This window comes from Artibeus jamaicensis, unplaced genomic scaffold, assembly GCF_021234435.1.
Source record: "Artibeus jamaicensis isolate MK-2021 breed Jamaican fruit bat unplaced genomic scaffold, CSHL_Jam_final scaffold_474, whole genome shotgun sequence".
In the NCBI taxonomy this organism is placed as follows: Eukaryota; Metazoa; Chordata; class Mammalia; order Chiroptera; family Phyllostomidae; genus Artibeus; species Artibeus jamaicensis.
This window is the reverse complement of record NW_026522046.1, coordinates 49,026,353-49,053,441: the sequence shown is the minus strand read 5'-3', so window position 1 is coordinate 49,053,441 and position 27,089 is coordinate 49,026,353. Positions and strand designations below refer to the sequence as shown.

Sequence of the window (27,089 nt, the reverse complement as noted above, 5' to 3'; positions counted from 1 at the left end):
CATTATACGTGGAGATTATTTTTTAAATAGTGCTTAGAATATTAGTGAAAGATTTTTAAAAAGAAATTTGAGTTTTCAATAATAAATAATGCAGATATATTAATATCTATTTTCAGCATAAGGTACACTTTTGATAAAAATCTATCACATGAGAACCCAAATTTCAAATAAAGAGAAATCAGAGATTGATTACTAGCACCTAAAAATGACTCCTGGTTTTTCCTTAAAAAATAAATAAATAAATAAATAAATAAAAGTGTGATAGAGTTTTGTCTGTTTATTTCCCTATGGTTCACTTGCTTTTTAGAATTCCAGTTTGCATACTAATTGCTTTCCTACTATAATTAGCCAAGTGTAATAGCTATAACTTAGCTTTAAGAGCTGGGCTATTAGAATCAAGAGTTTAAAACATTCAGTTAACTTATGAGATTATCTGTAAGGAATTTTATTCTCAATGTAATCAGCAAAAAAATCTTACCTGGAATAATTCTTCACAGCAGAATCTAACAAAGCCTGCCCAGAGCCTCGCCCCGCCACCTGCCTCCAGCCCCCCCACCCCAGGGTGAAGGTGAAGACTCTGGGCAGGAGCTCTGCAGCCCGGGAAGCACAGCGGGTGCGGCAAATGTGACCAGCACCTTTCAAGCCTTTTCTTGGGACCTTTCCTGTGTCCTGCCTGCAGTGCGCCCCCTGCTGGGGGGCTCACTGTAGGAAGTGGCTACTGCACAATGCGATTCACTAAGCTGAAGGCACTGTGGTGAGTCTGGGGACCCATTTCAACTGCACCACACTAATGGGTGACACCACACTAACAGGTGATATAATGTGTATCTGGAAGCCTTCCAAAGGAAAGCGCTTTTGCAGGGTCCACGGGCCATGGGCTCCTTTGGCACCAAATCGAACACGGGTGGATCCTCTAGCTTATGATCAATGTAACTGGACATCATGGCAAAGTTTACAGGAAAAAATATTAGACTGCCAAAAATGATATTTAAAAAATTAAATATTAAAAACTACTTTCCAGAACAGTCGTCAGGTTTTCTTTGAATGTTTCACACTAGTAAACTGGTGCTCTAATGTTCCAATTCAAATGTTGTTAAAAATTACTAATTCTAAAAAAGAATTCAGGGCACAGAAATTTAACTAAAATCACCACAAACCAAATACCACTTTTAAAGTAATTACAGAAGTCAGTGGTGAGATTATCGGTCTTCTAGGCAGTTTTAAGGATTATGAAATATTGCACGGAGGCAAACACAGCTGTTTCAGTGTAATAATTCACAAACTAATTCGTCCATGTAACTCCTTAGTGTGCCAGTTTGGGGACCCTGACACACTGCTGGCTGAGGCCATGCAAGGGTGGATGAAGACCCAGCCTAAAGCACACCCAGCAATTCAGGCTGCAACCACCAATCTGTCACTCTGGATTTAAATTTTTGGTAACAGAAATTATCAGTAAGTAGGAGACAATCTTACAAATACTCAATCCTTAATGAATTTACCATAATCTTCAGCAGTGTTACAAAATGGGGAAGATTCTCTGCACATTAATAATTAAATGTGTTTGGCAAGAAAAGAAGCTTTAATTTTCCACAAAAGGAATGAGTCCAACCTAGAATGCTTTTTCCTTGAAAAAAAAAAAAAGTTTTGGATATACTGGTAACACAGGAGAAATATGTAACACAAACAAACATTTTTTTACATATCTCTTTTATTGTTTGGAACATCAAAGGAACCCAAACTCCACATTCACAACAAACTTAGTAAAATATGCCGTACAGTGTCACAGGTACAAGTTACACAGAAGGGGACAGATGCACGCACACGGCAAGGGGGATGAACTCATGAGCTGCCGTCGGCGCTAATGCTCCCCCTCCTAAGTGACCAGCACCAGGAAACTTGCCATCGGTTTTCATCAAACCCACCCTTCTACCTGCTGTTACGGAGTGCGAAGTATTAAGGCAGGATTTCTTTAAACACTGGTGATAATGGATTACTGTGTATCAAGTACTTTTGTACTTTCAGATGATCCGTCTCTAAAATACCCAGAATCTCTAGAAGGTGGAGGTTCAGTTCTCTGTGATTTTGGCGGTGTGGCTGCCTGAGCACGACCCCAGAAACATGGAGTCATGACCCCAAGCCACTGCCTACACTTGCATCTGACGATCGGAGGGGGCTCTTCAAACTGTTCCACCCCAGAGCACCCCGCTGCCCCCTGCCAGCATGACCAGGCCTCAGTGCAGACCTCTGGCAGCTCTCAGGGACGTGTGTGGCCCCTGCTACTTAGAAATGTCACTGCTGCACTTCAGAGATCAGGGCCTGAGCCAGCCGCCTTCGATGACCTGCTCGCCCTCCGCTGTGCGACCGTGTGAGCAGGAGGATGGGGAGCAGCCAGACACCAGGTTACGCTGTGTGAGTGAAGTTCCACTGTGACCCCCACACACCTCTACTCAGTGAGCCAATTCGTGGAGCTTTAATGTGTGTGAACTTGGGGTCTGATCTAATCTACCATGAAAACACCTGAGGCAACTACATCAAGAGTTTGCTTCCTTGGTCGAAAACTGTAACTAACAGTTTGAAACTGGTCAGAGTAGCTGAGCCCCGGCCTGAGGCGGTCTGGAAGCTGCTGGTGGCCCGCCTCCCTCCCGTGGCACTCCGGCCTGGTGGCAGGCTGTGCGGCCCCCGGGACACCCTGTGCGCACAGCGCTTCCAGTCCCCCTTTCTCGGATGAAGAAGCCAAGTTCAGTGCCACACTTCCCTTCCAGGCCGAAAGGGCTCTGGGCCGGCACTCTGCGTCTGTGCATCCATGGAAGAAAGCGCCAGGGCGCCCAGAGGAACCTGAGAGCGCCTGAGGTCAGGGCCCTGCGACCCGGCCAAGCGCAGCTGGGACCCTACCTGATCCCGCCCTTTGGTAGGTGCGGATGACGTCATCCCTCCATCAGAGCAATAGGACCACAGTCAGTCTTTTGGGTAAACCCTCCCTTCTTTGCACCGAGAGAAGGCTCCTTTCTCGGAAAGGTCAACGTTCACGGGGCATTCTTTTCAAGGTTCTAACGCAAGGAACACAGAAGGCTTTCCTTCCCTGACCGAAACTCTATTTCAGTAAAAACTGCTTATTTTTAATTTTTAATAAGCTTCCAGTTACGTTATAGTGAATCTTAAAACTTCCAGATTTGGAAGAGCTTTCAAAACTGTGCTTTAAAAGCTACAAAGGCGGCCACGGGGAAAGTTAAACAGCCTGGCATCGTCATGTAACCAACGTCCCCGTCTTGGGGTGAGGAGGGGGACGAGGGGCGGACAGACAGCATGACAGGCCTGTCAGGTACCGTGAAGGCTAAGGAGTGTGTCTCCGAGCAGCGCTTGGCCTCCTGTGTTTACTTTTCCGGACCCCCGCCTCCGACCGGCCCCCCGCAGTTTCACGTGGTGGACGCAGTCTCAGTTGTACTCGTCAGTGCTTGCTGATAAGAAACAAAGGGTAGAACCTTCGAGCCCTGAATATTAAATCAAAGCAGGCTACTTGCTCTTCAAGGCTGTTTGAAAGCGGTGGGTATTTTACTCTGGGAGATAATGAAATCTTCTCACTTATTCAATTAATTTATTAATCCCAGGGAAAAAGTAAAGGCACATAACTTTGTAAATGGTCCCAGGTGGCCTAACATCCACGGACGTTAGACTAGAAAATTCCATTTCAAACAGCATTCATAATCAGGGGTATGGGGTGAAAGAGAGGGGTTCATCAGGAAATTCTATCCAAGTCAGACTCGTGAGTCTTGTGAAGCCGTAGTACTGCAAACAGCAGAACAAAGCCACACTGAGAACCAGAGCCGCCCAAGCCCCCGCTGCCAGTCCTGCACACCCTCTGCTCTCGGGCTCCCAGGGCACAGGCCTCTTACAAAGCAGCCTCCTCACTCCACTGACCGTTTGCCATCATTGTGATGACCATCGCTACACCATCTGTGACAGACCTCAACCCCAAACCCTTTTACTATTATTACTCAGTCTGTGTGCTAAGGGAAGTAAAGGTCAAGTTTATGATCAACCTAAACTCAGTCTTGGAGAGGCCAGAAGACAGCATGCCATTTAAAAACAAATGGATTTTTATTATAAATGCAGCACAGGTACAAAATAAAAACCTCTTGGCAGTTCTGAAAGGTATAGGGGAGAAGTCAAAGCCCCGCGCCCCACACTGACGCCCACAGCCCGACCCTTCCGGTGACCAATGTGCTCTTCCTGAAACACCCGAGATGATGAAGGCAAGCGAGCACACACGTGCACCCCTGAAAACCCACAGACTCTCGGGACTGGAGCGCCCTGACACCAGGGGACACGAACCACCCAGGAGGAGACTCGGGTGCTCAGCATACCGGACACTGCCACCTCCAGGACCAGCTACCAGTGAGAGGTGGTCAGAACAACAAGGATGTGCTGTGTTCATTATGATCCGGGCAAGCGAGGGTAAGGCCTCTCAGAGCGGCACACACTGAGCACACTTGCATTCATCACCATGTCACGCTGTGGGTGGAGGACAGCAGACGACCTCTAGCAGAGGGACACTGAGGGGTCTGTCACTCGGGCAACAAAGCCACCTCGCTGCAATGTATCCAAGACTGTTTTCTTTGCTAGCCCACAGAGAACGCCACCAAAGGTCAGATACAGAAAAACTGGTCTGAACTGGGGGCGTGGGGTGTGCGGACTGCGCCGCAGAGGAGCCGTCGTCCCCGATGGAGCTGGGCATCGAGTCACGCCGGTCCTGGACCACAGACCACCCCACAGAGACCCTTCCTGCGCCGAATCAGACATGTAACCCCCAACTTTTATTCAAGGTAAACCAACATAATTTCATCACGGAGCTCGTCTCTAGGGCTACTCTTGGTCAAGATCAAGAGCACATATTTAAGAGGAAGATCTTCCCCAAAGGAAGACACTAAACCCACAGAGGAAATTTTGCCGAAATTACCAGTTAAAAAAGCGACGCCACCTAGCTTGGGCAGAACAAGGAAGTGCACGGCGACACGTTCACTTACCCAGAAGCGACACGGGCTGGGTTGCAGGAGGGGCGGGCAGACTCGCGGGTGCGGCGGGCGGCACGGCAGAGCCGAACATTTTCGCGCTGTCCCCAGACTCGGCGTTCGCTCTCGCCCCAGACACCACTGTTGGAATGGGATTTCCAATAGATAAGTCTTTTGTGGTGTCTTCCTTTATACCAGCGATAGCAGCTAAGGGACACAACCACATGGACACGTGAAGCTGAACAGTGAGTGGCCCCCCAGCCCCCGCTCGCCACTCTGCAGACCCCTGCCAGCCCGCCCCGGCCCCGGACTCCGAGAGGGGCGGACACAAGGAGGCCGCGCTTACGGTTGGGGATGCTCATCGGCGGCGTGTGCGGAGGAGGGATGGACACCGGTGGAGTTATAGGAGGGGGGGGTCCGGGAGGAAGGAAACCTGCGATGACAAAAATGACGTCACTCCCGCCGCGTCACTGTACCTCAGACTTAGAAACATGTCTCACCCGACTTGGCGTACCTGGTGGTAAATGCATCGGGTTGAATCCTGGGCGCAGAAACGGAGGAGGAGGAGGAGGAGGAGGAACGCCAGGACCGAAGCCCGGAGGAGGAATCCCCAAGGGCGGCGTGAAGGCCGGCGGCTGCAGAGCGCCGACCACGGGAGGGCCGGGCTGCTGCGGTGGCACCTGAGGCAAAGGGACAAAGGGACGGGCAGCTGCACGTGAGCCCTCCCCCACCGGGCGGCGAAATGCCAGGGAAACGTGTTTCTAAATCTGTTCTCACTCTGTGAATAAATTACAAAGCACACGGCAACCTGCAGCCACCCCAGACGGTGGCTCTGCCCTCTGCTTCAGGACAGCAAACTCACACCGCACCCGCCGGCACCCGCTGGCGGTCTGAGAGGACACCCCAGGCTGGAACATGCCCCGAGGACAGGTGGCTCTGAGACACAGGACTCGAAGGAAAGCTACCCGGCCAGCGCACAGTGGCCACGGCCTCAGGCCCCTGCCAGACCTCGGTGTGTGCATCTGGGAGTGCAAAGTGCCACCCTCACCGAACTGCAGGGATCGGAGGGCTAATCCACGCTACATGCCGGCGCCCGGCACGTCGTAAACACCCAGCAAATAAATACGAGCTATCAGTAAAGGTAAGTACGGTGGCTTTAACACGCCAGCCAGGGTCCAGGCAGTGCCGCTGGACTCGGATCTCATTCAGAACCGATGGGCCCAGTGGGAGGCTGAGGGCAGGGCAGGGAGACCCCACGCGAACGCAGGAGGCCAGGCCCACCCGGTGCCAGCTTGGATCCTGCGGTCAGATTCACCGCGAGAGACCGAAAAAAGGGAGGCATCGAAAGACAAGGAAAATCCACAACATACATAAGCTATGGCTCAACTATTTATAGTTTTATGATCATAAAAAATGTTTTATCACTCAGCTCACTATGTAACAGGAAACCTGCTGAGCATTTAACACACAGCAGCTCACCGAACCCTCGGAACAGCTCTGACCCGGGAAGACGCCAGAGCCCAGAGCAGGTGCCAGGAGAGGGACCTGCAGCCCGCACACAGGAAACCCGAGCCCGAGGTCAGGGTCTCACTGCTGAGCGGACCACGGAGCTGGGACCAGACCCCGTTCTGCCCGAACCCAGAGCCTTTCTTCTGAAGTACCAGGACAGCGAAGACTCTCTAACAATGCGCCGTCTTGTTTAACGGCACTCAATTTATTAAAAAAGCTTCACGGTGGCACCACCCAGAATGAAGATTTAGAAACTACCTTTCCCCACGACAGCTGCCTGCAGGGTACAGGTCCAAGCCCCTGGGAACGCGAGTCCGTGAAAGACAAAGCAGTGCGAGAACACGAGGGGACAGTAAAGGGCAGGAGGAGCCGGGACAGGCGTGCACCTCCAGTCCGCAGCATCACCTGGGACACACTCGGGGACACAGACAGTGTCAAAAGACCTTATCAAAGGTCGGACACACCAAAATGCACCAAAGTAGCAGTGCACGCTCACGCACTCATGGCTTGGCCCTCGAGTGCAGACGCAGGTCTACGGGAGGGTTAGGAAGGCATCTCTGGGACACCCGGGCTTTGAATGGCCCCCGAACAGGTCGTACCTGTGGAGGAGGCACCGTTATGGGTGCAGGGACCGGCATCGGAGGGACCGGCACAGGCAAAGGGTTGGGGACGGGCGACACGGGTTCCGCGTGTGAACTCTCCGCCCCTCCGTTTTGGGCAACTTCATTCTCATGCTTCTTGGGAATTCCTTTCCACTCTGTAACAGTTCAACAAATTTCACAATGCAAGCTTACCATGTTCAGTTTGTAACTTGAAATCCAGAGATGATTTTTAAAATGCTGACTATATTAAAAAACCAGCAGTCTGATTATTAAGGAAATGTTATGCTAACCTTATACTTATTAAACGAACAGATACGCAAAAAAAAGTGCTTACTATGCGCCAGGCACAGTTCTCAGCATTTTATATCCACTAACTAGATCCATCCTTATCGCCACAAGCAGTTCCTATTATTATTATCCCCATGTTGTAAATGAGGACAACGAAGACAAACTGTCCAAGGTCACATACCTGCGAGTGGCAGAGGTGCGACTCGACCCAGACACACCCAGCTCTAATTTGGGTTCTTGCTGTCGGGACAGAGTCCGGAGAGGACGAGCAGGACCCGCCGGGCCCAGGCCCTCCCAGCCCGCCCGGCACCAGCGGACCCGACACCTGTCTGCCTGCACACACACACTTAGCTCTCCGTGTGAGTGAAGGTGTCAGCCATGCACAGGAAGGAGGGGTGTAGGGACAGCCAGGCCAGCGTCACCCCCCTGCCTTGCCCTGGCCCTCCTGCCATCGCTCCTGTGGGGACATCTCCTCGACACGCTCACTCTACTCCTGGGCCGCCAGGCCGCCTGTGGGTCTCCGGGCCATGCCCACTTGTGTTGTACTTTGCACACCTGACCCATCACCCCGGCACTGCTAGTGCTCCTGACCCAAGTGGCTGCACCGCCTGGACATACACTCTCGCTCTCAACTCTTCTCTGAACGTCTGAACGTCTTCACAGCAGTTACTACGAAGCCATGGATTACACCGGTACCAACGACGACCAGGTTAAGACTCCTGGTCCGCTGTCCCTGTGATGTATTCTGTTTGGATCTGCATCACTTCACTTGTACGATGCAGAAAAGCAAAGACCCCAAAAGCCACTCTGGTGGGGTGGCTTACCAAAAATAAAAAAATAAAAATAAAAAAACTGTCGCAGGCACTAGCAAGAAGACGCGCGACTCTGAAGGACCCTGGGCCCCGCCGTACCTGGGCTGAGCGTGTCGCTGTCCAGCACTCCACCTTCACAGAAACTCTCCAGCTCTTCAGGCTTGACTTTGTCCCACGGGACGTAGGTAACGCCAAGTTCTACATCCCAGTACTGCTTATAGTCTGCCTTTATTCCTTTGTTTAAGGCCCAGGCGATCTATTTCACCAGTGGTTAAAGTACAAAAAGAAAGGCAGAGAATGTCACACGTGTTGAGACTTCACTGTTCCCCACTGTTCTCACCCACGGCCACTTGGGCAGCAAAGTTGCAGTCCGGCCTAGCTCTCCCTGGACCTTACTTGGCACCAGGACACTGGCTGCCTATTCCTGTCCCTCTGTCCTAGAATGGAAATTTGATTGGTGCCACCTCCTTAACCACACCTCCCACCCTGCGCCCCCAGCTGAGCCAGCATAAAACTTAAAGGAAAAGGTTTACCAGGGTCAAGTGCATACTCCTGTGCACCACCCAACACGCTGGGACTTTGGACAAAACCCATCTGTGGCCCCATGCAAGGGCAGAACTGAGTGTTATGACGTTGAGGACACACTGACTGTGGCCCCCATGAGTCTATATATCCTTTTCTCTTTGTGGAGTATTCTTCATAGTTAATGCGAAGATGAGATGACAGATTTTAAATCCAAAATTTTTGAAATGATGTAAAATATTTCACCAAATGACATTATATAAAAAGCACCAATTAAATATCTTAATGAACTGTTCGACCTACATAAAAAATAAAAATAAAAATTCTAGCACAAACCTAGCATTAAACATTGTTAACTTTAGCAGACAACCTCTTTTCTAGAAGACGCACTGAAATGCCTAGACCCGAAACTACCGTTCTAAGGAGACGCACGCGGACGCACCTTTATGGATTTCTGGTTCACTTTGTAGTTCCCGCGGCTCAGCTTCTGCAGGGCGCGGTGCGCGTCTTGCCTACGAACCATAACAATATAGGCACAACCTCTGGGAGGAATCATCTGCTCCAAGACATTCCAACGTCACAAAATACGGTCACAGAATTAAAGAGCAACAAGATATAATAATAAGCAACCAGTTCCAATAACCCCTCTCCTTCAATCAACCCCTGTTCCAATTACTGGGAATTAAATCACTTGTAACCTGGCACTTTAAATTTGGTCTCAACTGCCAATTATTCATGAGCCTACAATCCCCTAAGCTCTACCACATAAACACTCTTGCACCTGTCCACTTTCATTAAATAATTTAATAAACACTCACATTAATTGATTCGATTGGACCAAACTCTTCTAAGAGACTGGCGACGTCCTGCTGAGTGGTCCTCTTGTCCAGCTGTCCCACCCAGAGTGTGGTGCTGCAAACTGAAATGAACGCCACTGCGTGAGTCCGCGCGTCCGCCAGTGAACTGCCCCGCGCCTCACCTGACTACAGCGCGACGGAAGTGTGCGTGACTCACGCCGAGACACGGCGAGTAAACCCTGTGGAGCAGCAAACCCCGCATACATTTCCAATCTCTAAACCACGGTGGCGCCGCCGCCAGAACCGAGACCAGGAAAGCAGGTACATGTCAGAGCTGCAGAAACTGGTCTCTGGGAACAGGTCTAAGATGTGACCCTAACTCCTGAACTCCACACCAACCAGCGCAGTGCTTTCAGTCACTCTGCGCAAGCATCCCTGCCTGCACCGCACGCCCCCCCGTGAAGTGTGCGTGATGTGTCTCCTACATTGACCCCCAGCAGGGGTGTCCGACCTTACGGCGTCTCTGGGCCACACAGGAAGAAGAGTTGTCTTGGGCCACCCATTAAATACAAACACTAACAAAAACTGATGAGCAAAACGGTTCTAAGTCAGTTTACAGTTTCGTGTGGGGCCGCAGGCAGCCCGTGGTGGGACACCCCAGCCAGGACACACATCAGACTAACGAGATATGGGGAAGCAGCGCCCCGCTAACAGTCAGAAAGCACGTAAAACCCGCGACGCGAGGAGGAAAATAACGCAGCAAGTCCGAAGACGAAGCGCACTCACCACTCGCAGTCTCTGATTTGATCGGAGGAAGGCCTTTCTGGCGGCGCTCTCTTTCCTTCTCCCGATCCCGTCTTTCTTGGGACCGAGATCTCGGAGAGTGTCGGCGTCGGTCTCGGGACCGAGACCTGGAGCGGCGATGCCGAGACCTCCGCGATCTGGAACCAGATCGAGATCGCCTCCTTTTTGGTGACCTAGTAGTGTCACGAGGATGGAGAACGGATAGCACACGGAGAGAAAAGGGTTTTTTTAAATGTAAGCACGTGTTAATTTTAGAAAAGGGGAAAAATGTAAGTGATAATTTTGGTAAAGGTGTGAGACACCGGCAGCAGGGAAAGGTCGTATTTTAAGTGCGATAAACACAGCCGCCCACTCATGAGAGCGCCTCTCGCCCTCCACGCCCCAGTGCTGCGCGGACCCCGCGCCAGCGGGCCAAGGGCTGGGTGCCGTCCCTGATCTGCGGCTGCCGCCTGCTTCGCAGTCGGGTCTTCTTCCCGCAGCGATGGAAACGCAATCTGATCGTTTCTGTTCTGCCAGCTGGTAAACTTACAAAGGCACCGTGCTCATTACTGTAAGAACTACCAAGGCATAATTCTGCCATTCCACGTACTCTCTGTGCGCAGGCACTAAAGCGACTCAGAGGGAACGAGTATGGGTAAGGTGACTGTCCCCACTACACACACACAGACACACACAGACACACAGACACACAGACACAGACACACACACACACACACACACACACACACAGAGTTACTCTATACACCCAACTTGATTTTACTCTTAATGCCTCCTAAGGCACACAGGGTCGGAAAAGCACTTCCCGTGAATTACCTGGATGCTGACCTGGATCTTGACTTTCTGCTGTCGGACATGTGCCGCTTATTAACCTCTGGAGTACAAGGCTGTTCTACTTTCATTTCCTTTAAAGACAAACAAACAAAGAACCAGCCATCAGTACATACAAAAAGTGAAAATTATGAATAAGGCAAGAGGACAAGATCTAAAGGACATTAAATCATAAAGCTCTTGCCTTGAAGCAATTCTTTTTTGGGGGCTTGAGTCCATATCACTGGCTTAAGACTCACTGGCCTTCAGTGGGAAACATTTTTTATATGGTTTACAAGGTTAGAAGAAATAGCTCACTTTCAGAAAGCACTTCGTGCAGGTCACACACTGTTTCACTAAACTGTGGCCAGGCGCTGGTCTGGCATCTGTACTTCATGTATCTCAATCGTTAAGAGCCTTATGGAAACTAGCCAACAGTGGTATGATGTCCACTTTCTAGATGAAAAACTTGGGGCACAGAGGGGTTAATATGTGCCCAAGTAAGAGTCTCTCTTCATTCAAAAACATGTGGATCCCAAGCCAACAGGCAGGAGCCTGCACAAGTCCCGCCACCGAAGCCAGTGGATGACTGAGAAGGAAGCCTCACCTGATGAGCTTTCTGCGCCAGCGGCTCACTGGGGGCCTGGAACGGGGCCGGGAACGGCTGCTGCCCGGGGACAGCTGGGGGGACCGCCGGCTGAGCCAGAGGCGGAAACGCAGGCGTGGGAAGCAAGCCAAATCCCGGCATCTGTCCATTAGGAGGAAGTGGGACCTTTGTTTTGAAAGAAAGTATGAGTAGGTTTAAAGTAATAGCTACCAAAAATAATTTTTAAAAAAATCCTTAATTTAATATAAAAGCAAAATACCCTCAATAAATTTTGATCTAAGAGAAACTACAATGACATACAATAGTGGTGAACAATTTCCACAGATAATAATTATCCAATGAGCTGTTACATAATGAAGTATACCTGTTAAAAACCCTATGACTCTTTTTAAAATTACAAACACGTGAGGCTTAGGTTTTGTATATTTAAAGACACAACTTCATTTATGTGAGGAAACCATGAGGTAGACTGAACTGAAAGTCAAAGGTCTGACTTTTGGGAGGAAGTGGCTGGAAGCAGTGACTCTGAGATTCATTCCTTAAAAACTTGACTCCAGCCCCATGGGTGGAGCTCGGGTGGACCCTATGTGATTCCGGGTCACAGCACAAGCCTGGGCTGCGGGCCAGGTCCCGGGTTTGACACATGCAAGAGGCAACGAGTTGATGTTTCTCTCCCTGTATTTCTCTCTTATCCCCTCCCCTCTCAATATACACATACATACATACATACATACATACATAAAATTGTTTTTAAAAATTTACTCTAAGCAGAGTTTCAACTAACATGCCTACTTTTAGGACATCAAATATAGTGATGACAGTGAACCACAAACTAACATATTTCTGTACATGCCATGCCAATGTCTATATAATTAAAAGTATAATTATGTCACAAAAGAAGCATCTTTTCTAAATTATTTATGAACTTCAGTAATTGTTAAGCATTTTGAAATAAGCTCATAGGTTTTCTTAGTATCTTAAACGGACTTATAAAATACTTTTCAAACTTCATTCATCAGCACTTCATTAAAATCACAACATAAGTTTCATATTACCAAATGTATAAAATGGACTGAAATGACATGAGGACGGTCTAAACAGATTCCTTAGAGCCCTTTCCGAACTAAGGCCAGCAGTGTTACTTCGAGCCCGGCCGCACGACAGAAACTGCACAGTGAACACGAGAACGACCCTCTGGACCGACTGCAGCACCGAAGGGCCGGGATCCGTGCCCCCGTTCACTGAGATGCACGGTCAGGTTCGGGGAGCTCTGAATTAGGGGCTGTACTAAAACATGCTCCGTGCCTCCCTGCAGCTCTTCTGTGGGCCACGCCCCCTCCTCGGGTCCTGCGTGGGCATGCCGACAGCCTTTTGGCACCTGCCGCCAGGTCCCAGAGAGGCCCCTCCAACAGGAAAGAGCTCTGCAACCAGACAGGCCAGTTCCCTGAGACAGAGCCCTAACCGCTCTCTAAGATACTAGAACAGAAACACCCATCGTTAAAGTGTAAGCGCGTGGTATTTAGCATTCTTGTCCTGATTGAAGCCAAGAGCACCTCCAATCAGCCCCTGCTGCACAGCTGAACCCTGACCGTGAGGTGCAGCTCACACACTCTGATGAAGACGCTGGAAGGTGAAGACGCTCAGCTGCGAGACAAGCGCCCGTACCTGGTGGTGCACAGGGTCCTGCTGCAGTGCCATCATCGGGGGCGGAAACGGGTCCATGCTCTGATGCTGGGGGTACGCCGGCTGCTGCAGGCCGTCACCAGGAAACCCACTGGAAGGAGGTGAGCGACCCTTTTACCCATTCAGAACACAGGGGTTCCCACCCACATGTATACAGAAGCCCAGAGAATGCTATCTAGCCTGGAACTAATAATAATGTACGTCAACTATAATTTAAGAGTGATTTAAAAATGGAAAAAATGTCTAGGGATCATTAATAATCAACATTTTGCTCAATCATCTATTTGCCTATATATTAACTAATACAGTAAGCATTATTCCCAACATAAAAGCCACTTTTTTTTTAATAAATCTTACAGGATGCCCTCCCCATCTGGGAGACCCCAAAGTATCAACATTTAAAGACAATGACTGTGTATGGAAAATGACCTCACTACTGGACGCTCTTAAGCTACACTTGCAAAGGCCACTGACTCCAAAGAAACCAAGGAACGGGACTCACAAAGGTGCCTGTGGCGGAGATGCAGCAGGTGCAGCAGTGGTGGGCAGGGCGGCGGCGGCAGGTGCCGCAGGGGCAGCGGCAGAGGCGGTGCTGGCAGCAGAGGCGGCAGCGTCTTCTTTCTTCGATTCCTCCACAGCTTCTGGCTCATCGTCATAATCAAATCGATCGAGCAGCTTCTGCAACAGGTATGGCGGCATTCCGTTTTAAAGGCGGTTGTGTTCAGTGCACAAAAGCTTTGTACAAACAGCGGACGCTTCCGCTGCCTCTGCCCCCGCCACGTGCTGTCAACACCATTCCCGCACGTGCCCCAGGGCCTGGGTTCATGGACAACCCATTTTAGCACAAATGTCATTTGAGAAAGACATTTTTTGTTCTGCTTTTCTTCCCCAATTAAAAATGCAGTGTTTTCTTTCTGACCATTATCTATATGCTTGTTGTTAATTTAGCAATATAAATGTTTTACTGAAACAGTTGTGTTCCTAGACAAAAAACTTGGAGCTCCACACATGTGACAACGGTGCACATTTTCCAGGAGGCCATGAAATGCACAAAGAGCGAGACCACCCAATCCGATCACTACAAAAGCTGTAGGAGACGTCCACTGCTGCTTGCTCAGGGCACGGAGCTCTCAGTACCTGAGCACTAGCTTCTTTCTAAAAACTTCAGAGCTCACCTCGGATAGCTAGGAAAGGAAGGAAGGAAGGGAAGGAAGGGAAGGAAGGGAAGGAAGGAAAGGAAGGAAGATTGAGGGTACTTAACAAGATCATGCCTGGAAGAACCACTTAAACTCCAATCCATTGACTCAGGAAGGGAGGGAGGGAGGGAGGGAGGGAGGAGGGAGGGAGGCAGGCAGCACAAGGCACACCCACTGTGTGTGTGGGTGGACCACCTGCAACTCCTCATCACCACACGAAGCAGGCACGCAGACCAAGTTCCTTCTTTTCACAAAGGGGAAGCTACAGCTCTGGTCATTCAGAAGCATCGCCGAGACAGCAGAGCTGAGGACGGCAGAATGAGGACGGACACCAGTCTGCTCAACCTCCCAGTCCCCATCTCTGGCACCCAACACACGTTCCCTCTCCAGCGGTGTCTGCTCTGCTCCTGGGCTTCCAACCTCAAGCCCCCACATGGGCAGGGCCCCGGGACCGCTCTGCCACACCGTTCCCAAGCCCCGGATCTCAAGATTAGGAAGGGAGAGCATGTGTTTTTCCCTTTGCAACTCCAGGCCAGGAGATTAAAGTGCTTATTGTGACAGAGTGATCCAGACACCGCGCTGTTTTATATGCACTGGCTCATTTAACCCTCATGGCAGTAGGACACAGGTGCCACCGTCACTCCCGCACAGTGGTGCACACTGCACCACTATGAAACTGGACGTCGAAACACTGCCACGCTCAAAACCTGGGTCTACAAAACCTGTGAACTCTGCACTTTATCACATAGAGATATGTTCTGTAAGGTTTGAAGATTTATACCTATTGCTTTGGAAAAAGATTTGAAGCAATTAAAAAATTAAACTGAGATCTATCCACAAACATATTTTTTGTTCCTTTTTAGGAAACTGAAAATCTATGAATCAGCTGAAATACACAAATCGTTTCCAGTCAACCTGTTTGACTAGCTTAAAACTGGATTTTTTAGCAACAGGAAAAGCACAAAATTCCTTTTTTCCAAACTCAATATAAAAACAAACACTGACCAACTCACTTATGGTAAAATACCAGAGGAATTACCGTTCAAATGAACAAGACAGGGACCAGTAGCATTGCCACTATTCAGCATTTTCCTGAAAGTCCTGCCACCAATACAACAGGAAGGCAGGGAGGGAGGGAAAAACAGGTTTAGATGTTAAAGAGGAAAAGTTAGGAGTAGCTACTCAGAAATCTGAGAACCAACTAGAAAATTAAGCATTTAAGCCCTGGCTGGTGTAGCTCAGTGGATTGAGCTCAGGCCTGCGAACCACACAATCACGGTTCGATTCCCAGTCAGGGCACACGCCTGGGCTGCAGGCCAGTTCCCAGCAGGGGACACATGAAAGGCAACCATACATTGATGTTTCTCTCCCTCTCTCCTTCCCTTCCCCTCTAAAGATAAATAAATTAAAAAATATATATATATATATAAAAGAAAATTAAGCATTTAATACCATGATCATTTACAAGGTAAAATAAAAATCAACAGTTTTGCTCTACGATATCATTAACCAAATGAAATACTAGGAAACATGAAACATGACTAAATAGCTAAGAATGAAAGAAATGTACAAGAAGACATGAAAAAAGACATTGTAATATATGGACACTACATAAATAAGCTATCGGTACTTCTTACAGCAGCCTATAAATTCATGAATTCCAAAACGCATGCTCAAGTTCATCTGGAAAAGTAGGCTGTGATGGTTAATTTGATGTGTCAGTTTGGCTGGGTCATGGTGCCTAGCTGTTTGGTCAAATATTAATCTAGCTGTTGCTGCAAAGATATTTTAAAACTGAGATTAATGTTTACATTAGAAGACTTTGAATACAGAAATACCTCCTAGCCCTGGCTGGTGCGGCTCAGTGGGTTGAGTGCCGACCTGTGAACCAAAGCATCCCCAGTTTGATTCCGACTCAGGGCACGTGCCTGGGCTGTGGGCCAGTTCCCTAGCAGGGGGGCGGGTGAGAGGCAACCACCATTGATATTTTCTCTCCCTCGTTCTCCCTCCGTTCCCTTCTCTCTAAAAACAAATAAATAAAATTAAAAAAGAATTCCTCCATAATCTGTGTGGGCCTCAACTAATCAGTTGAAGGTTTTAAGAGCAGCAACACAGAAACCCTGCCCCTCAGAACAGACTCAGCTGGAACTGCAACCCTTACCCACGTCTGCGACTTCCCACCCGCCCCACCCATCTCAGACCTGCCCGCCTCCATCGCTGAGTGAGCCGATGCCTCAAAGACCAACCAAATGCTGCCTCTCTCCCCTTTCCATCCCCTGTTCTTGGAGCATAAAACCGGCTCTTTTTCTGGTGAACCCTGACAAAGAAACATGCCCAAGAACAGCCCAAGAGAATGTGGGCAGTCGGGGGAAGGATACCTGGAAATAAAATAGGATCTATAAGTTGCAAGTATTATATTAGTGGGACAGAACAGTGCCTAGAGATAGGCACAGAGACAAATGAGAATTTGGTATATGACCAAAACAGTGAGGGAGGAATGCTCATTTCTAAAAATATAAAGATTTAACTATCTTGAACCACACTCTAAAGTAGGTTCCAGAAGAATTAAAAGAGACAAACGTAAAAAACAAAAATATAAAACTTCTAGAATAAAATAAAAAATTAAAAAATATATACGTGAGGAGGTTTCCTAATCAGAACTCAAAATAAAAACCTAATAAACAAGACCATAGTATATGAGAATTTATGTTCACATGTACATGGAAATAGGTCTGAAAAAATACACAAATCTGTTCAAAGCAGAGAACTGCTTCCCTTTGTACTTTACAACATTCTGTATCACCTGCATTTTCATCTTATGTGTACACGCCTTTTGCGTTCAAAAACTTGATCTAACCTTCTAATCAGTGGTCATTCGCAATCACCAAGAGGCCGTGACAGCCGGTGTTCACTGCATGGAGTCCACTCTGGACCACCAGCACCACGTATCTCACATAAAACACGACAGCTAAAGTTGTCGTATCTTATGATTAGACCGTTGAAAAGAAACCAGAAATCTCAAGATTTCATTTAGTTCTAGGACCTTCAAATGTGCTTACTGGCAGTGAAACCTATAAAATACAGTAAAATCTTACACACCCATAAACCCAATAAACAGAAGACACATGAACAGATGAGGGTGGAGCAGTCTGGGCAGCATCTGTGCCGGAAGCTCTGCGCTGTGCATTCTCCGCACGTCGACACCGCAGCGGCTGCCCCCCCCCACGCCCAGCCCAGCAGAGCAGTGCAGACCCAGAGCCCACACCCTCACACGCACGTGGGGACTGCGGTTTTTTAACAGCGAAGCTCGGGAAGCAACTTCCGTGTCCGCTGAAAGGGGAAGGAATGCTAAACAAGCGGTGCTGTGTCCACACAGTGGAACGGGCCCGGCAAGCACTCGGGACGAACGCAGACTAAACCTGTCAGCCTCAACCACGGCACCAACAAGCATGAGACTAAGAAGACTAAGATCGAAACAAGCAAGTTAAAAACTGTGTGTATGTATAATATAACCAAATGAAGGCAGGTATCCATGGGAAATAAATCCTGAAAAAATGCACAGCAAAATATTACAGTAGTTATCTCCAAATGTGGGGTTTCATGGTCAGTGGTCCTGTTTCCTTTCCTTTATGTTTTTCTTCACTGAAAGATTTCTCGTAAAGAATACACTGAACTGATAACTGGAAAAAATAATCAGTGTTTGGTGTTGGGGGAACCTCCGAAACCACGAACAACAGAACGAGCACTGGAGGCTCCAGAGGAGGCTGACCTCCCTGCCCCCAGGGAGGGGCGCAGAGCGAGCAGGTGGGCGGGCGCGGGGGGGGGGGGCATCCTTACCTTGTCAAATGCGGTGGCCTTCTGCTCGGGCGGGGGCGTGGGAGCTGTCTTTAACTGGGCCGTGAGGGCCTGAACCTGCGCCATCACAGCATTGTCAAGGGCAGGAGACTGTGGTTTTGGAGGCTGCTGGAAAGTCTGCAGGATCTGCTGAAGCTTAAAGAACGGGTAAACCGATCAACACACCACAGTTAGGTAAGACCACTGCGTCAAAAGATACTTCACTAAGAAAGAACCCTTCGAGGTGCCTCGAAATACCACAGGCACAGAGTATGCCAGGGAAAGCCGACATTTCAGGAACGGCTAAGTTTTGAACAGTGAGCACGGCAAACGCGCGTTCTGGGTTTGCAGTCCGAGAGCCCGGGCAGCGCTGGAGCCCCTCCCACGGCCCGCTCAGGGCCAGGGCTGCCCCTCATCTCCCCCCCCACATCGCCCCTTTCTTCCATGCCACTACCTCCCAAGTCGAGGCGTTTCTAGTGAACAGTAGAACCATTTCCTCCCTTAACTGTGCTCATCGTTAGGGCCAGAAGATAAACGGACAGCAGCACCGAACTGCAAACAATGTAATCCTGGGTGGGCGGGTTACCTGCTGGCCCTGAGTGGTCTGGAACAGTTGGGCCACCGCAGCGAAAGCGTCGGAGCTGGGCAGCTGAGGGACAGGTGCTACCGAGTTTGCAGTGGCTAGTGGGGGTTCCGAAGAGACTTTAACTGGAGGAGGGGGTGAACCTAAAAAGGAAAGGATGTTAAGGCCTAAGAAAACTTTAATGTACCCATTTTGCTGTTTACATTGCATTAAGCTTTTTTACTAAAGTAACACTTGGTCCAGTTTAACACAGTAAAAAGGTAGATTGTGGTACTAGAGTCTGTACTATATTGAGTCCTGCAAGAATGGTGTTTTCACTATAAGTCATTATGGGAAAAATACCCTGTACCTTCCGCAATGCAAAAATCCAAGTGTCCTTCTCATGAAAAAGTCCCACCACTAGAAAGAGACCCCGAACGGCCCGTGGATGGAAGACACAGCCTCCCTGCGCTTGCAGACACGCGGGGCCTCACCCTCGTTGTTGGCGATGCTGTCTGCTCCGGGGGCAGCGCTGCTGCTTCCCGCTGCCATGTCCAGAAGAGGCTGGATGATTTCAATCTTGAAGACTCCATTTTTCTGCCACAGGTTCAGCACACGGACTATTTTACTCTGTTAATTGTGAGAAAACATGAACACACAGTAAATATTTGCACAAATAATTCATTGTACCTCACAGAGGAAGCGAAGAAGAAGTCCTCGGCCAATTCTTCCACACTAAGTCTGTGTAGTAAATGGGAAAGACAAATCTATCACCAGAACCGCAGCCCGGTTGGACGGTAGCGACCAGCCTTCCATCAGTAGTGTGAGCTACTGTAACGGAGGGAGGGGGAGAACAGAAAGTACCGTAACCTAGAGACGCAAAAGAAATGGACTATTTAATAATGAGGAAGTGTATTTAAAGTTTTCATATTTAATTTATAGTTAAAAAGAAACCCTATCACTGGGAAAAAGGTTACAGAAGAAGAATTTCTTTAAGATGACTGAAGCAATTACAATACATACTTTTAATGTATTGATTTTTTTTTTACAGAGAAAAGGAGGGAGGGAGGGAAGGAGGGAGGGAGAAACATCATTTGTCACTGTGGTTCCATTCGTTCATGCATTCATGGTTGATCCCTGTACATGCCCTGAGAGGGGATCGGACCTGCAACCCTGGCGTACTGGGACTACACGTCAACCAACTGAGCTACCCGGCCGGGGCCACAGTGTGTCAGAAACGGCCGGTAACTTACAAGTCAGCTGCTCTGTGCACCAGTGAGTACAGAGGCCCAGTGTGTCACGTGGGGGGGACTCTGGTCTCCTACCGAAGGACGGTGTTCTTCTCTCATGCCTTCCCCCACAAGAGCACTCCCCCCGAACGAGCACGGAGCCCACGACCTAGCATGTTTCTCCCCCCCCCCCGGAGTCCGCACGCCGCAACACCAGCCTCGGGTGTGAGAAACCAGGCCTGCCGGCTGACTGCTGGCGAAGACCACTTGTGCTCTCGCACTGCTGCCCCTTCTAGAATAAGCAGCCATCTGTGATGAACCCTGCCTTTCTCGATGGGCGTAGAATGTCTTAATCACTCAGCTACAAGCCCTCCTCTCTGTCTTCCTTAAAACAAGATGGTGCTCCTTTCCTATTTCAATAGTTTGACATCCCTAAACGACTTTCCAAGAAAACAGACAGCCCTGGTTGCTGTGGCTCAGTGGGTTGGGCATCATCCCCAAAACTGAAAGGTCGCCAGATTGATTCCCAGTTGGGGCATATGCCTGGGTTGGGGGCCGGGTCCCCAGTAGGAAGCTCGTGTGAGAGGCAACTGATCAATGTTTCTCTCTTTTTTCCTCCCTCCCCCCTCCTTTCTAAAAATAATAAAATCTTAAAACAGAAAATAGATAAATAGGAGATGATCATTACAGAAAAAATGGGGTTTTGTTTCAAGTTCAGAAATTACTACATGATTAGAATTTACCATAGAGGTTTCCAACATCTAAAATACATTTAAATATTTTACAAATAAGAACAATACAAGTTTTAATTTAAAATTACTAACTATACCTTATCTTCAGATGGACAAAGATATAAATACTGGAATGTGGCGGTTATGTTTTTAGAGAATCTTGGCCCAAAAACATCTTTATCAGTCCCAAACTGATGACGCGACTGTCGCACGATGGAGTCGATCACATACAGCCCTGGGACTTTGTACTCCGGTTTGCACTACGAAGAGAAAGGTGGGACGTCAACACAAAACGGTGAGGCGCAGGCCGGCAGCCGTTGGCACGACCGTCTCTGTGCAGAAACCGCCTGCCGCCTGGCCTCCCACAGGTCCGTGCAGAGCTGCCCTTCCCCTGGTACCTCGGACCCCCCGTGTTCTGCTGCTCTCCCATCCCTCCATCTCCCGCAGCTTCCCAGAATCAGCATTACTCTACCAACCCCTAAACCACTTCCACCATGCAAATCCAAAGCAGCCTGCTAAGAAAAATAATAATTTTTACCCTTAAAAATTGTGGACAAGGGAACGTTAACATACAGCACTAGAGAAACAAAAACTAACAGAGGGCGTTCTCGGACTGTGAAATTGACAAGTGGGCAGAGCACAGGCACAGACACCCACGCACATCCCAGTGAGGCACCCCTTAGGAGGGCGAGTCCACAGTGAGAGCAAAGCCGTGTTTAACCCAGCAGCTGCGTCACTGGCAGTTCACCCTAAGAAAGCAGCTGTGCTGCACCTGATTTCTCCCCAAGGCGGGCCCCAAGGTGGAATGGCCAACAGAGGGCACCAGCAGAGCCCCCGTGGCCCAGTCGAGCAACAGTGCCCCCTGCAGGTGTCTGCGAGAATCTCAGTGGGGGAGCAGCTATCTAACAGTCAGCAGGTTCCCCTTTCTTTTTACTCGTGTACATGTATGTAATAAAATACGAGCAGATCCAAATGTGCATGCAGGTGATTTTCATTTTTCCATTTTACTTAGCCGGACTTCGATTTGCTACTCTCTCTCTCAGCCAGTATTCAAAGGCCAAGGACCAGAGACACCCCCACGGCTCCAGGCTGGGGGAGAAGACAGCGAAGTCCCCGCCCGCTGTGCTCCGCTGAGCCACGTGTGCCGGTCACACCATTATGAAGCACACTAACCCTGTGACTAAGAATGACGCAATCACACCGGGAGCAGGGAAAAGCCGGACAAGTTCTATTACAAAGTGCTTTCATCTGAAATGCTTCGACATGAACCAAGTGCCTGGGGACGGCCAGGGCACAGGGCCGGGGCGCGCTGGGCGGGGCGAGTCTTGGCAGGCAGTGCACTGGGGCCCGTCCTTGAGTGCCCACCATGCGGCGGGCACTCAGTCGACAGGAGGGCCCTAAAGTCGTTTTGTTTCTTTACAAAGAGCCTCTGGTGACAACCTGTCGGCTTGGTGGCTTTACAAGCAAACATCTGAATTACAATGTACAAAGCAAATTCCAAATACTGCACATAAGTAAAATGAGGTAATCATAAAATGGATAGTTACCTTTTTGATGAACTTTTCTACTATTTGAACTACATGCTTATAAAGCTGAAAAGAATTACAAGAAAATTATTTAGTTTACATGTCTACATTTCCTGCAATATAATTAGAAAATACTTAAAACCTTGAAATCTGCATAATTTAAATGATTCTCAAGATAATACTGAATTAACCATCAGAAATATCAGCTGAAAAGTCATCAATTGAAAATATATCAGAAAATTAACTAAAACACAAAACTACAACCCCCACCCCTAAACAGAAGGCCCCTTTCTTAGATTCTTAATCAATAAACCTTCATAAAGCGCTATTTATGAGAGGGATAAGAATAATGGAATCAAATCTAAATTGTGCAGTTTCTAAAATGAATCACTTTTTTAGGATATTTCACCTTGGGTAAGAAATTTAATTCCATGCAGCCCGAATTATTTTTTTAAATAAAAATGAAACTACCACTTAGCTGATTTATGACAAGAATTAAACAGAAACAAAAAACCTGGCCACTCTCCTCTCCACTTCTGAGAGTTCACCCTTTTCAGCACCACACACACACAAAAGGTGACTATGTGAGGTGACAGTACTAATTAGCTAATTGTGGTAATCACTGACCGATGTATATGTATCAAATCACGTTTTAGTGTGTGTGATTAAACGTACACAATCTTTACTTGTTAACTGTGTGCCAACAGAGCTGGGAAACCGGCCGAGGAAAGTACTAGTAACAAGAGGACAGAGGGCCAGTTAGTGTTCAATGGCTCAGGCCTGAACAGATGCACAGGGCAAACTCTCAAGTTCACTAACAGTTTCCGAATTTCAAAACCATTTTCTCAAATTAAATATATTGATTTTACTCTTACCTTAATGGCTTTAATAGCAGCTTTTGTGATGAGAATCATCTTGGCTCTAGAGATGGGAGGTTTCATGTCCATAAGTGAAAAGAGCTTAAAAAAAACAAGCAGAAACAATTTTTTTTAATTACAGGTAAAGGCAGAGGTCAATTCACAAGTTCTACAAAGGTATTTGCAGTCTATTAACTAAAAGAGTAACAGACATTTGGAACTAAGTTTAAAAATTGTGACTAGTAAAGAAAAATCAAGAGCTTTCCTATATAACTGTACCCCCACTTAGAAACTGGGAAAAGATCATATTAAAAATATCAAAAAAGGGGAAAGGGGAGAAACATTAAGAAATTTACAGAAACATACAAACAGAAAAAAATCATAAAATTTTACTGAATTCAAAAATGATTTAGATGTAAACAAACACACTATTTTCCTAAACTGAAATGGCAATAATGTGACTCAGTATTTAATGTAATTTCAACCCAAACCTCACTGAGATGAGTGTTCAAATAATTCTAAGATTCTTTTGAAAAAACACGTATTAAAATCGAGTGATAAATTTAAAGTGCCATTATAAAGCTGGAACCCACTGAGTCAAGTTTCTTGACTCAGTTGGGGAATAACAACTGTACGCAGCAAATCACACGGCAGTGAACCTAACAGTCAGGAGCTCCTGTGAGTTTAAAGCCCCCCGAGACATAACGAGAGCCCAGGTTCTAAAGACACAATCCTGACGTTAAGATGCTCATGTCTACCTTCTTTTTTAAAAAGTATATTTTACTATTTATGTTAATACAGTTGTTCCATTTTTCCCCTCCCCTTTATGCCCCTCAGCCCTCCACCCCTCCTCCCACCAGCATTCCCCCACCTAGTTCATGTCCATGGGTCGTACATGTAAGTTCTTTGGCTTCCCCATTTCCCATACTATTCTTAACCTCCCCCCGTTTTGTACTGACCATTTATGCTTCTTAGTCCCCGTACCTTTTCCCCCATTCTCCCCCTGCCCCTCCCCACTGATAACCCTCCATGTGATCTCCATTTCTGTGATTCTGTTCCTGTTCTAGTTGTTTGCTTAGTTTTTTTTTTTTTTGGTTTTTAGGTTCAGTTGTTGATAGTTGTGAGTTTGATGTCATTTTACTGTTCATAGTTTTGCTCATCTTTTTGTGATGATAAACTCCTTTAATGTGACCTTATCTGGGAAGCACTTTATCTGCCCTTCCATTCTAAATGATAGTTTTGCTGGGTAGAGTCATCTTGGATGTAGGTCCTTGCCTTCCATGACTTTGAATACTTCTTTCCAGCCTCTTGCCCATAAGGTCTCTTTTGAGAAACCAGCTGATAGTGTTATGGGAACTCCTTTGTAGGTAACGGTCTCCTTTTCTCTTGCTGTTTTTAAGGTTATCTCATCTTTAATCTTGGGCAATTTAATTAGGATGTGCCTTGGTGTATTCCTCCTTGGGTCCCACTTCTTTGGGAATCTCTGAGCTTCCTGGACTGCCTGGAAGTCTGTTTCCTTCACCAGACTGGGGAAGTTTTCCTCCATTATGTTTCTGAATAAGTTTTCAATTTCTTGCTCTTCCCCTTCTCCTTTAGGCACCTGATTCGAATGTTGGAATGTTTAAAGTTGTCCTGGAAGTTCCTAAGCCTCTCCTCATTTTTTTGAATTCTCGTTCCTTCATTCTGTTCCAGTTGAATGTTTATTTCTTCCTTTGGTCCAAACTGTTGATTTGAGTCCCAGTTTCCTTCCCTTCACTGTTGGTTCCCTGTATATTTTTCTTTATTTCACTTTGTAAAGCCTTCACTTCCTCCCTTATTTTGTGACCTTACTCAGCCATTTCTGTGAGCATCCTGATTACCAGCGTTTTGAACTTTGCATCTGATAGGTTGGCTCTTTCCTTATTGCTTAGTTCTTTTTCTGGGGTTTTGATCTATTCCTTTATTTGGGCTATATTTCTTTGTACCTGTTATATTGTAAGGCAAGGAGCCTTAGGTATTCACTAGGGCAGGGCAACCCACAGGGTTGTTGTTGTGGCACTGTGTGGGGGGAGGGACCCGAGAGGGAACAATGCCACTTGCTCGGCTCTCAGCTGGCTTTCAGTCACTTCCCCGCTACCTACAAGCGAATTGGGCCCTTCTGGTGCTGATTCCCGGGGTGGGGGGTGGGGCGGGGTGGTGTGTGTGTGTGTGTGTGTGTGTGTGTGTGTGTGTGTTGTAGGACCCAGTAGGTCTCTCCAACGAAATCTCCTGTGAGGCTGGGAGTTTCTCCCACTGCCTCACCCCCCACAGCGTTTTTGCAGTCAGAGGGTTTGAGGGCTTATTTCCCTGCACTGGAGCCCTGGGCTGTGCGGTCCGTCTTGCTCCCCAGTCGTTCCTCCTGTTTACCTGCACCCAAATGTGGGACGTCCCAGTCCTCCAGCTGCTGCCCTGCTGTGAGCCCTACACCACTGCTCATCTCAGCCCCTCCCACAGGTCTGGATGAATGTTTCTCTGTGAACTCCTCAGTTGTCAGACTTCCACACAGTTCAATTTTCTGGCAGTTCTGGTCGTTTTTTTGTTTTTGAATTTGTTGTTGTCCTTCTTTTGGTTGTGTGAGGTACAAAGCATATCTAGTTAGACCTCCATCTTGGCCAGAAGGAGGTCTACCTTCCGAGATCATTGTTTCTGTTTCGTTTAATCATAGGCACGTACCAAATACCTGGGATTTCTAAAAGGATATTTTGAAATAGGCATTTCAACCTTATTTGAATCATATTTCTATTTTTCCCAATTAATGTTACTACTTCAAATATGGAATTCCTAAAACAAAGACCTTTGCTAGACCACTGCCAAGAGGCTAGCCTAAAAAACGGAAGTCTCATTTCCCAGAGGGGTAGCCCTACTCGGCAACATATCCGGAAACATAAAATTTTCCCATAAATAATAAGATATAGAAAACAGGAGAAACAAAGATATTAACACGGAAATTCGTTTTTGAAAAGGAATATCTAAATAAGTATGGTCATAATTCTTTATTACTTTATTTGGCAATGTAATAATTTTTCTTGAGGATGCTCACTAATTGAAAAGCAATTAGAAAGGAAATAGTAATATTTGAGATATATAAATCAAAAACAAGAAAAACTAAAAATATTTCAATTAATATATAAATTCTAAAACTATACAGGTCAAAAAACAAATTAAAAATGTCAATATTGCATGAAATATGCAATATACATTTATAAAGGCTATATTCTGGCCATTTGTAAATTTTAAAATTAAGACAGCTTTTTATTACTGTTCTATTTCCTTCTTTATACCTTAAAGCAGAGAAAGGTGGGTGCAAAAAAGTTAACACACGGGTCTCAAGAATGAGCAACAGTGAGAATTACTTCTCTGGCCATTAAAAGCTTAGAGAACCATCTTAATGAAGCCCAAGCCAGAGCTAACAGGGCTTCATTGGGTCCCTGTTTGGGATATTCACTAATGTCCCAAACAGGATTTCTTGATAATTTCAGCAGTAAGGAATCTGCCATATTAAAATAACAGCCAACTGAGCTCACAAGACAAGACCAGGTAAGTGTATCTTCTGATGAAATCCTCCATGCAGTCTATATATTTAAAAAGTTATCAGGACTTATTAAAAAATTAAAGTACAGACTATACTGTATAATAGTATAACTGTCATTCAGGCAAAAGACTAGCCCTCAAACAGCGTCCCCTAAGACTCAGAGGACG

The 27,089-nt window shown here is 47.4% G+C and overlaps 1 protein-coding gene across 3 annotated transcripts in view; it reads right to left on the bottom strand.

Annotated features, from left to right (window-relative positions):
- Nucleotides 1-27,089, bottom strand: part of SCAF4 (SR-related CTD associated factor 4) — a 53,899-nt gene that overhangs the window by 8,978 nt on the left and 17,832 nt on the right. Inside the window, exons 2-19 of one of the 3 annotated variants that reach the window (XM_037161310.2) lie at nt 23,391-23,474; nt 22,537-22,581; nt 21,088-21,249; nt 19,524-19,659; nt 19,054-19,193; nt 18,471-18,623; nt 13,940-14,115; nt 13,420-13,528; nt 11,755-11,919; nt 11,166-11,242; nt 10,323-10,513; nt 9,558-9,658; nt 9,182-9,295; nt 8,317-8,473; nt 7,115-7,272; nt 5,521-5,686; nt 5,353-5,439; nt 5,022-5,213 (exon numbers count right to left, since the gene is read on the bottom strand). In XM_037161310.2, coding sequence (XP_037017205.2) covers nt 5,022-5,213; nt 5,353-5,439; nt 5,521-5,686; nt 7,115-7,272; nt 8,317-8,473; nt 9,182-9,295; nt 9,558-9,658; nt 10,323-10,513; nt 11,166-11,242; nt 11,755-11,919; nt 13,420-13,528; nt 13,940-14,115; nt 18,471-18,623; nt 19,054-19,193; nt 19,524-19,659; nt 21,088-21,249; nt 22,537-22,581; nt 23,391-23,474 — 2,413 coding nt within the window. Of the gene's footprint in view, nt 1-5,021; nt 5,214-5,352; nt 5,440-5,520; nt 5,687-7,114; nt 7,273-8,316; nt 8,474-9,181; nt 9,296-9,557; nt 9,659-10,322; nt 10,514-11,153; nt 11,243-11,754; nt 11,920-13,419; nt 13,529-13,939; nt 14,116-18,470; nt 18,624-19,053; nt 19,194-19,523; nt 19,660-21,087; nt 21,250-22,536; nt 22,582-23,390; nt 23,475-27,089 lie in introns of all 3 variants that reach the window. The other 2 variants (XM_037161309.2, XM_037161311.2) reach the window with 2 other exon arrangements.